The 11,193-nt window shown below is 61.5% G+C and overlaps 1 protein-coding gene across 2 annotated transcripts; it reads right to left on the minus strand.

Annotated features, from left to right (window-relative positions):
- Positions 1-7,453, minus strand: LOC120753781 (uncharacterized). Of its 2 annotated transcripts, XM_040066473.2 has the most exons (4): positions 7,335-7,453; positions 6,237-6,533; positions 6,024-6,153; positions 1-2,621 (listed from the first exon to the last, which is right to left on the minus strand). In XM_040066473.2, the coding sequence occupies exons 1-4, from the start codon at positions 7,418-7,420 to the stop codon at positions 2,412-2,414; spliced, it is 723 nt and encodes a 240-aa protein (XP_039922407.1). In that variant the 5' UTR covers positions 7,421-7,453; the 3' UTR covers positions 1-2,411. The 2 variants fall into 2 exon arrangements, with proteins under 2 accessions (XP_039922407.1, XP_039922408.1); XM_040066474.1 differs by lacking the exon at positions 1-2,621 and having other exon boundaries at positions 5,808-6,128.
- Between the last annotated feature and the right edge of the window lie 3,740 nt (positions 7,454-11,193).

An 11,193-nucleotide genomic window follows, 5' to 3' on the forward strand; every position in this document is an offset into this window, starting at 1 on the left:
TGCTGGCAGGAGGCAAATGCAGGGATTGGACAGAGGGAGTTTGCACTGCTCCTGGAATCCCAGACCTGGAGCTGTGCTTCAGAGATCCCAGTGATGCTGCCTCACTCAAACCTCGTTTAAAGCTCAGCCTCCTCCCTGCTCCCCTGGAATTATTGTTGCTTCCCTTGCTGCTCTTTCCCACTAATGTTTTGATTGTTATTGTAAATTCCCTCTCCATGTCTCCCACAGCCCTTTGCTTCCCACAGGTGGTGCTTTAGGAAAGGCTCTCCAGCCTGGGAAGGAGCTTTTGGCTCCAGACACATTCCCAGTCCCCAGGAGCAGCAGGACCTGTGCTGTCCCCAGCAGGTGAGGCAGAGGTGCCCTTCCTTCCTTCCTTTCCTGCTGCACTTTGGCTTTTTGAGGGGTCTCTGGGGGTCTGAGGGAGAGGTTCTTTGTCATTCCAGGACAGAATTAACCCTGGTCCCACTAAAAGCAGGAGGAATCATTTTATCCTTGGTTTTGGGTTCACATTTTGTGTTTCCTCTCTGTTGCTGACACCGTGTGGTGAAGCAGCAGCTCCCAACTTTTCAGTGCTGCTCCCTGGAAGAGTTTTTATTTGTAAAACCATGAATTCCCTGCTGGAATCCCAGCAAACCCCAGATCAATGTGCAGTTTAAGGTCCTGCACCCTGACCAGGACAATTTCCTGTCTCTAGACATGGAAAATGGGGGGAAACTCGGACTGGCCTGGAGCCAGAATCCAGAATGGGGGAGGGAGGCAGCGTGCTCAGCCCAGGCTGGGGCTGGCCCAGGGCTGTTCCCTGTGGGATGACACCCGTGTGGAACAGATCCTTCTCTTCCTTTGCCCAAAGTCACAATAATAACTCACAAGTGGGGCCTGGAATTGAAATGGTTCTGATAAAATTAGGCAAAGAATGCAGTTTGAAAAAATGGGCATCCTTTTTATGTATGAAAACAGTAGGGAAAAAAGTTGAAATGGGGCCCTTTTATTTGGTGTCAGCTCTCATTTTTTATGGATGGAACCCTGTAGTGAGGAATCAGAACAGAAGTGGGAAATGCAGGAGCCTTTGGCTTCCACAGTGGCCTTAATTTCCATTTTCTCCTCCCTTTCAGGACAGGAAACTTTCAGGACACTGAACTCGTCCCACCTTTGCCCAGAGCTTTGGTGTTTGAGCGGCCGAACCCAGCAGCCGCCAGCGCCGCCGGCCCGCGCCGGAGGCTCCCTGCTCCTGCCCGTGCCCTGGGTGAGTCCCCAGCTGTCCCCAGAGTGTTGCAAACCCGGAGGGCTCTGCCCTGGCTTCGGGCTGTCCCTGCCCTGCTCCCTGCAGCCCCCAAGGCTGAGGCACAGAGAGAGCGGCGGCAGCCCGGGAGCGGCCGGGAGCTGACAGCTGGGGCGGTGTTTGAGGCTGATCCGGCTCAGGTCAGTGGTTACCTGTGGGGGGTGGCCCCACACGCTGAGTTCAGCCAGGACCAGGGTGACAGATGCTGCATTCTGTGTCCCCTGAGAGTTTCTGCCCCCCTGGAGATTTCCTGCCGGGCCGCGGCAGCGCAGGGAGCGGAACGAAACCCGCGCCTCCCGCGGCAGCGCCGGCCTTTGGCTCTGCCGTGCCAGGCCCTGGGAATTGCTGCTGCCGCTGCCGCTGCCGCCCCAGCTGGGGCTGTGTCCTCCTGCAGCCCTTGCCAGCCCCACACACGAGCTCCAGTGGTGCCTCTGGGCCGCCCCAGCTGGGGCTGTGTCCTCCTGCAGCCCTTGCCAGCCCCACACACGAGCTCCAGTGGTGCCTCTGGGCCGCCGTGGGAGCGATGGCTGGGAATGGGCCTCAGCCCCGGGAGGATCCTTTTGCTCCAGAGCAGCTGCACAGAGCTCTGGGGCTGGTCAGCTTCAGAGACCGATTGCAAAAGTCCCTGAAGGGAAGAGTGACGGTGAGGTTTGTCACAGTGCTGCTTTCAGAGCCCACCTGACAGCGTTTGCTGCGTGCTGGAGGCGGTTGTGCATTTGCACTGCAGGGAATGAATGTCCCCTTCCCAGCTCAGCCCAGCAGATCCCAAAGGCTCCTACAGGAGTATTTATCCTTTACTTCCCTTTGTGATAACTTCATCTCCCCCTGCCATGAGCCAGTCCTGGAGCTCTCCTGGAGAAAACCTCCTGGCAGAGGCAGTTTGCAGAGGAGCCCAGGGCTGTGTTTGGAGCAGGGAGCGCCGAGAGCTGTGTCTGCCTGTGCTGCCCCAGCCTGTCCCATCCACATGGAACAGCCTGGGCAGGTGAGATTAGATGGAGCAAAATCCCTCCATGGAAGAGGTTTTCTGCCGCGCAGATCAGGCAGGGGCAGGCAGTGAACTTTGGAAATGAGCGGATTTCCCCCAGAAAGCGTCGCTCCCATCAGCATGAATGACCAGACCTGTGCCCACGGCTCAGGATTCACCCGGCCAAGAGCAAGAGCAAAGGGTGGTTTGGGTCTGAGAACTTGAAATAACTCTGAAACAGAAGAAATCAATCACCTTCTTCTTCTTCTTCCTTTCTTTCAGATGCTGGAATTGCCTCTGTGGATGTGCGCTGAGCTCTCGCTGCAGGGGACTGCCAGGCCTGAATGTCTGTGAGTTCATGTTCTTCTCACTGGGGAACTGGAAATAATCACTAATTATTAACTGCAGAAATGTTTTCTGAAGCCTTTCCCAGTAGATCTTCTCTTTCTGCCTTTGAATTTACAGCTGTTCCCTGCTGTCATTTGCCTGAATTCCTTGCAGCTCCTCACTGGGAAAGCCTGGGCTAAGTTAGAGGGGACAGAGGTGACAATTTTAGCTGAAAACCTGGGGCAGTTGAGAGGGGACACAAGAACTGTTTGTGTGTCGAGGGGAGCACGGTGGCATTTTTGAGGGAAAAGCTGAGGTGATGTTTAGGGGAGAGAGTGAAAATTTTTGGAGTAGAAAGGAGTTAATTGATATTGTACCAGGAGGAAGATTTGGGGGTAGAACTCGATATAATCTGTAGGGGACAGAATGAATATTTTGGAGTAAAAATGAAGTACTCAGTAGTAGATAAGCAACGAAATTTTGGAGGTAAGACTTGACAAAATCTCAAGTGTACAGAATGAACAAATGGGGTGATGAGTACCGAGCATGTAGGCAAAATCTGGGGGCTAAATTTGAGCTGATCTTAAGAAAAGATCATGAGCATCCTGAGGTAATGTGAGGGAATCAGTTGTGGGCAGATGGGGAAAATTTGGGGTAAAAAATTATATGAAGTAATCTGTAGAATGAACATTTTGAAGTAAAAATTAGGTACAGATGGACAGTTTGGGGGTAAATCTTGACAAAAGTTACATGGTAGAAAGTAAATAATATTGAAGGGAAAATGAGGGAATCAGTAGAGGACAGGTAAGGAAATTTGGGGGGGCAAAACTTGAAATAATCTAAAGGTTGAGAATAAATATTTTAGGTAGAAAGGAGGTAATAAGCTGTAGAAAGGAAAATTTCAGGGGTTAAACTTGATTAAATCTCTAGGGAGAGAGAGAACACTGACAAACTGAGGCAGTCACTAGGGGCAGGCAAGGAAATTTTGGGGGTAAAACTTGGGAAGATCTGTAGGGCAGAGAATGAACATATTGAGGTAGAAATGAAGTGATCAATATTCAACATTGGGAAGAATTGGGGGGGCAAACCCTGAGGTAATTATGTGGAACAGTAAGTGTTTTTGGGAAAAAATCTGATGTAATTTGCAGAGGACAGAATGAACATTTTGGGGATAAGAGACATAACCTGTGTGGTTTTGGTTTTAAAATCTGGTTAGCATACAGGGGACAAAATGGAAATTTTGGTAATAAAATCTGAGTTAACCTCTAGAGGAAACAATTGATATTTTGAGGTAAAAAGGAGGTAATCAGTATTGAGCAGGTAGGGAAAATTGAGGAGCTAAAATGTGAGATTATCTCTAGGAGAGAGCAGGAACATCCTGAGGTAAACTGAGGGAATTGCTGTGGACAGGTGGGGAGATCTTGTGGATAAAACTTGAGGTAGAAAATGAATATTGTGAGGTAAAAATTAAGTACTCTTCACTCAGAGGTGAGGAGGTAGGAAAAATTTCAGGGGTAAAATCTGAGGTGATCTGTAGCAGAGGGGATGCACTTCATGGGCCAAACTGAGGTAATCAATTATGGACAGGTAGGGAAATGATTGGGGGGTAAAAATTGAAAGCATCCATAGCATAAAGAGTGAAAATACTGAGGTGGAAATGGGGTAATAGGTAGTGAACAGGTAGGGAAAATTTTGGGAGTAAAGCTTGTGTTAATCTCCAGAGTGGAGAAAGAATGCTTTCTTGTAAAAAATGAGGAAATCAGAAGGGGACAGGCAGGGAAAATTTGGGGGGGCAAGGTGAAAAATTCCCCAGGGAAGAGAATGAACATCATGAGGTAAACTGAGGCAATCGCTCGTGGACAGGTAATGTAAGTTTTGGGTGTAGAAACTGATATTTTCTCCAGGATGGAGAATTAGTATTTTGATGTAAAAATGAGGTAATGAGTAGTGGACAGGTTGGGAAGACCTTGGGGGTAAAGCTTGAAATAATCTGTAGAAGTATTCTGGAAAAAATACCTGATGTAATTTGTAAGGAATAGAATTTACTGGATGAGACATACAAAACCATGTGGTTTTGGGTTTTAAAAACAGGTAATATATAGAGAACAAAACACTGGCTGCTGGGATTTAGATAATTCCACACCTTTGGCTACTGAAATTTCCCAGCCATGGGGCTTTGGCTGACAGGGCAGCACAAAGATTGTTCCCAGTGTGGGGCCCAGATTTGGGGTTCAGCCTTGCTGTTTAGAGTCATTATTATAGCTATAGCCCTGAATTCCCTGCTGAATTCCTGCTGGAACAAGCTCACAGTGCCTCCTGGAGCCTGGATATTCCCATGCAGAGCTGCCTATTTAACACCAGCTGTGCCAGGAACCAGCAGAGGTCCAAGGAAGCTCAAGAGGAAGGGATAAGGACAGGCTGATGTTCCATAGAATTTGCTGTTTGTAGCCCTCATCCCCAGCCATGTCCCTGGGGGCTCTTGCCAGAGCTCCCTGGAATTCAGCAGATTCCCCCCGAGCTCGGGCTGCGGTCGACGTTTCCAAGCAGGAGAAGGCGCTGGCCGGACGCGCTCCCGGCCCCTGCTGAGGCAGCTCCTGTGCCCAGGGGAGGAGATCTCTCCCTGCAGGAGCTGAGTTCATTCCAGAGCCTCGGGAGGGGCCTCTGGGAGCTCTTCTCCCTGAGGAAAGGGATGCACATCCCTGCCTTCAGGGCACCTGCAGTGTGAGCCACCTGTGAAAGCTGGCCCTCAGTTCTGCAGTTCCAGCTGGCTCCCTGGAAAACTCCAAACTTAACCCAAACAAAACTTCATCCACCTCTGACCTTTTATTTTAAGGCACTTCCGAGGGCATTGCTGGGGATTCAGTTTCTGTGAGGGAAATTCCCTCGGCTTTAACGCTGCTGCTGGAGGATGGCCCCAGGCTGGAAGGGAAGGGATTGGGGCTGGCTGGGACATACCTGGTGGGGGTGTGGGAGCCCCAGGAGCTCGGCACCGGGAATTGCTGTCTGAGCTCCTCTGCAGACCCAACGTGCCGACATTCCCAGGCGCTGCCAGCCGTTCCTCGGGCTGGTTTTGGGACGTCAGCGGGCTCTGTCCGGGCCGCAGCGTCTCCGGGGGCCCGTTCAGAGCAGCCCCCGATCCGTGTCCGTCCCGGCGCTGCCCGGGCATCCCAGCGCCCGTCCCCGGGCCGCGCGTGGGGCACGCTGCGCGCCACGGGCGGGACACCGAGGCACGGCTCCTCCCCTGCACGGGCCGAGGACGAGAGGGGCCGGTTCCCTTCCTGGGGCTCCCGGCCTCCTCCCGCCCCGCCTTCCCGGCCGGCCGGGACACACGGAGGGAGCACCGAGGAACGCTCCTGGCGCCGAGCAGGAGTCACCCAGGGCTCCCTGCAGCTCCGGGGCCGAGAAGCAGCCCCGGCCTCGGCCCCACCGCAATTTTGGGCTGTGAACACTCACCCGCAGGAAACGCCCCTCTGCAGGCGGGACCGGCCCTGGCACTCTCCAGAAGAACTTCGGCCACGGACCAAGGGAACCCTCAGGGCTTGTCTTGATCATTTCTCCCTGGAAAGGGACGCGGCACAAGCACCTTTACAGCCACCGGGGAAATGCTGGAAAGGGCAGGAAATGAGGGTTATGGGAAGAGCTTTGTGCTGTCACACAGCTGCTCACCTGTGTTGTTCCGTGGTCAGGTACCAGCCACGGAGCTCTGCCCTATGGCCATTCCAGGGGCTGGTGTGTGAAGCAATATCGGCATAAAGGAAGGAGCTGCACTGGCACAGGAATTCCCTTGCTGGTACTTGGCATTCCCATCCCAGGCAGGGCATTGCTGTAACCTGAGATTGGCTCGGTTGGAGCAGGGTGCTGAAGATGCCCAGGTTGTGGGTTCCATCCCCAGATGAGCCATTCACATAAGGGTTCAACTCGGTGCTCCTTCTGTGTCCCTTCACACTCAAAATATTCTGTGCTCTGGAAATAAAGAATAAACAGTTTTCACTGACTTCTTAAACTCAGAGGTTTTAGCACTGGAGAGCGCGAGCCACGGAGAAAGCGGGGGAAAGGCGGGAGGGAGAGCATCGCGTCTCACCCGGCAGGCGTGTCCGACGAGCGGCCCGAGCCCCGGCAGGGCCCCGGTCCCGCCGCGGCCGCGCTCGGAGCGGGAGCGGCAGTTCGCTGGGCGGGGGCGCGGCGGGGGCAGCCCCCGGGGGCGCGGGCCCGGGGCAGGGGGCTGCGGGCGCTGCTCCGCCCGAGGCCGGGCGGGCGGGGGCCTCGGGGCCGCGGGCGGGAGCGGCCGCCGCGGGGCCGGGCCGTGTCCGCCAGGGGGCGCCCCGCGGGCGGGCGGCGCTGAGGGAGCGGCGGCGGCCGGGGGCTCCCGGGGCCGGGAGCGGCGGTGCCCGCGCCCCGCCCGCTTCCAGCCGCCGCCCGGAGCCCGCTCCGGGGAAGCGCCGCCCTCCCGCCGGGCCCGGCACCGGCACCGGCTCCCCGCGGCCGCGGCGGGACCTGCCCGGAGCCCCGGCGGGACCCCAGCCCCACGTCGGCCGCAGTGGGAGCAGGAGCGGCAGCGCCGAGCTCGGTCCCAGCGCCCGTCCCGGAGCGACTCTTCCCGCCCGCGGCGATCCCGGTCCCGATCCCGATCTCGCCCCGGTCCTGCGGCCCCGGGACCCGCAGCCCGCCCGCCGAGGGAGAAGCAGCTCCACCCAAGACCCCCAGCAGCCACCGGCAGGATCCGGACCCGCATTGCCGGGGCCCGGGTCCGGCTCCCGGCCTCACCTCAGCGCCTCGAGCTCCGCGCAGCGCCGGGAGCAGCCCCCGGTCCGTGGCTCCGCGCAGCGCTCCGAGCGACGGTCCCGCCGCATCCCGGGATGAGCATCCACCGCACAGAGCGGGGCGGGCGCGGATCGGCCGGGATTTAACGGGCGCGGGCGGGGCCGGCACCGGTGGGAGGGGCGGGGCCTGCACAGGTGCGCGGGGCCCCAGAGCGGCTGCGCGGGGCGGGGCCTGGGGGGATTTAATGCACGGGGAGGGCCCCGCGGAGCCATTTGCCCCTCGGCGCTCGGCGGGGGAGGATGCTGCCGCTCTGGGCTCCATATCTCTTTTTCTCTGTATTTCTTTTTCTTTATATCTCTTCTACACTTCTCTTCTTCTACCACTCCTCCTTTCTCCCCTCCCTTCCTCCCCTCCCCCACCCCCTACACCCTCCCCCCCCCAACCCCCCCCCTCCCTCTCCCCCCTAGCCCTCCCCTCCCTCCCCCCCCGGCCCAGCCCGGCCCGGTCCCCCCCCTACTCCTTCTCCATACCCTACCCTATCCTACCCTGCCCTACCCTATCCTACCCTACTCCTCCACCCTTCCTTTCCTCTCTCCCTCCCCCGGCCCGGTCCCCCCCTACTCCCTCTCCATACTCTACCATACCCTACCCTACCCTGCCATACCCCACTCTGCCCTGTCCTACCATACCCTATCCCTCCACCCTTCCTTTCCTTCCTCCCCCCCACCCCGGCTCCCACCTGCCCCCTCTCCCTGCGCCCCTTTCCCCCTCAGTTCTCCCCCTCCTTCCTTCCCCCTCACCTCCCCCTATTCCCCTTTCCTCTTTCCTCGTCTGCTCCTTGCCCTCCCTACCTGTGCTCCATCCTCATCCTCTGCTCTCCACCCGTCCTGCACCCCCACCCCACCTCCCCCTGTCCCCCTCCCTGCTGCCCTGCACACCCCGACCCCCTCACCTGCCCTCCTTCCTTGACCCCGGCCACCCTCTCTGCCCCCCATTCCCACCCTCTGTCCCCCTCTCCCTCTTTCCCCGCCCCGCGGGGTTCGGGGTGCCGGAGAATAAAGCCCAGAGGGCCGGAGCCCGGCGCCCCCACCCTCGCCCCCGCCCCACACGGGGCCGGGCCCGCTCGGCGGGTCCCCCCTTGCAGTTCACAAGCACGGCCCGACACCGCCGGGGCTCCGGCTTTCCCCACATCACACGGGGGCTCCCCGGGGAGGTCGGGGCGGGGGGTTTAGAGAGGGCCCCCTCCTCCGGAGGGGGTCCCGGGGGGGAGGGCAGGTGGGGAGGGGGGGTAGGGAGGGTGGGAGGGGGGTAGGGGGGGTAGGGGGGGTAGGGGGGGTAGGGCCCCCTCCGGAGGGGGGTGTCCCTGGGGGGGGGTCGGGGCGGGCCCCCTCCGGAGGAGGGGCCCGGGGGAGGGGGCGGGGCGGAGGGGGGAATCCCCCCTCCAGTCCCCGCCTCCTTCCCCGGGACCCCCTCCTCCGGACGGGGCTCGGCCCGGCCCCCTCCCGGGACCCCCTCCTCCGGACCGGGGCCCGGGGGGAGGGAGGGGGGGCGGGTGGGGTGGGGAGGGCAGGACAGGGGAGGCTGCTCGTTTGCGCGGTGATCTCTATGTGTTCACGCTGCAGAGTGACGTGACCCCCTCTGCTTCCCCCCCACCCCACCCGCCCCCCTCCCTCCCCCCGGGCCCCGGTCCGGAGGAGGGGGTCCCGGGGAGGGGGCCGGGCCGAGCCCCGTCCGGAGGAGGGGTCCGGGGAAGGAGGCCGGGACTGGAGGGGGGGATTCCCCCCTCCGCCCCGCCCCCTCCCCCGGGCCCCTCCTCCGGAGGGGGCCCGCCCCGACCCCCCCCAGGGACACCCCCCTCCGGAGGGGGCCCTACCCCCCCTACCCCCCCACCCCCCTCCCCCCCCGCCCTCCCCCCCGGGACCCCCTCCGGAGGAGGGGGCCCTCTCTAAACCCCCCGCCCCGACCTCCCCGGGGAGCCCCCGTGTGATGTGGGGAAAGCCGGAGCCCCGGCGGTGTCGGGCCGTGCTTGTGAACTGCATGGGGGGACCCGCCGAGCGGGCCCGGCCCCGTGTGGGGCGGGGGCGAGGGTGGGGGCGCCGGGCTCCGGCCCTCTGGGCTTTATTCTCCGGCACCCCGAACCCCGCGGCTGCGGGGAAAGAGGGAGAGGGGGACAGAGGGTGGGAATGGGAGGGATGGGGTGAGGTAGGGAGAAAGGGGAAGGGAAAGGCCAGGTGGGGAGGAGAGGTTATGGACAGAGCGAGGGTAGAGGGGGAAGAGAGGAAACAGGGGGGAACAGGGGGAACAGAGCAGAAACAGAGAGGGAACAGAGAGGGAACGGCGGGGAACAGGGGAAACAGAGGGGGAACAGAGCAGGAACAGAGGGGGAAGAAATAGAATACAGAGGGGGAACAGAGAGGAGTCGAGTTGGGGAGAGGGTAGCAAGAGGGCCGAAAGGAGGGAGGGGGGACAGGGAAGTGCAGGGGAGGATGGCGAGAGGGGAGGGGAGAGCAGGAGGGGGGCTGAGAGGGACAGGTAGGACGGGGGGAGAAGGAAGCTAGACAGGTAGAAAAGAGGGGAGAAGAGGGGGAAGAAGGAGGATGATAAGGACAGGAGAAAGAGGAGGAAGAAAAAGGGGTAGAGGAAGCCTCGCCGGTGGAGCCCGGTCCGGCAGCAGCCCCCTCCAACGCAGAGTGGGAAAATGGCGGCGAGAGCGATTTCCAGGGATTAAATCACCTTGGCCCCGCCCCACGCATACGCGCTGTTGCCCCGCCCCGCGCAGCCGCGCTGGAGCCCCGCGCGCCTGAGCAGGGACCGGCCCCGCCTCTGGAACCGCCCCTGGCCCCCCCCATGTCCCCGCCCCTGGCCCGCCCCTGGCCCCACCCCTGAAGCCGGCCCCCGGCCCCGCCCCAGGACCGCCTCAGGCACCGCCCCACAGCCCCGCCCCACAGCCCGGCCCCGCCCCACAGCCCCGGCCCCGCCCCTCCCGGGATGGCGGCCGCGCCGTCGCTCCCGGCCCCGCCCCTCTCACTGGGCCGGACCGGGGCCGCCCCGGGACCGGGGCCTCGGCTCCGGGTGCTGCCGGGGTCTCTGGGGGTCCCGGGCGGTGCCGCCTCTCCCCCGCCGGGAGGAGTGTGGGTCCCGGGCCCGCAGAACCGAGACGGCGCCGGCACCGGCACCGGTACCGGCACCGGCAGGAGCCGCTCCGGGGCCGGCGCCGGGGCCGCGACCCGCCGGGGCTCCGGGCAGCCCCCGGGGTGCCGCGCTCGGCCCGAGGCGCCGGGCCGGGCTCCCCCTGCGCCCCGCACCCGCCCGGAGCCGCAAAGCCGAGCCCGGAGGCGGCCCCGGGGCTCCGCCGCCAGCCCCGCGCTGCGGAGCTCTCGGTGCGGCCGGGGGAGCGCGGCCCGGGGCCGTGCCCGAGGCACCGCTCGGAGCTCGGAGACACCGACTCGGCCGGGCCAGAGGGGCCCGCTCGGAGCACCGAAACGCCGCCCTCGGGCTTTCGTTCAAGCCCAACGAAACGCTGCGCTTCAGCTTCTCCTGTGAGCCCGAACGCGCAGCGCTGGGTCTCTTCCTCGAGCCCTGCAACCACAGCGTTCGGACCCTGAGAGCCCCAGCTCCGGCCGCAGGAGTCTGCTCTCCGCACTCCAAAATGCTCCATTTAGTCTCTGCTGTTAAGCTCGCAGCCTGATTTAGCTCCCCCAAAACGCAGCCCTGGCTCTCTCTGTGAACCCCAGAACTGCCCCGGTCCGTCGGGTTGGGAGCCCCAGGAGCGCCCCGGGCCATGGCCGGACCCCGCCGGGCACCAGCAGCAGCTCCCTCAGCCCCAGTGGGATGGGAAGAGACCAGAGACAAAAATCCAGCT

Source organism: Hirundo rustica, chromosome 6 (assembly GCF_015227805.2).
Source record: "Hirundo rustica isolate bHirRus1 chromosome 6, bHirRus1.pri.v3, whole genome shotgun sequence".
NCBI classification, from domain to species: Eukaryota; Metazoa; Chordata; class Aves; order Passeriformes; family Hirundinidae; genus Hirundo; species Hirundo rustica.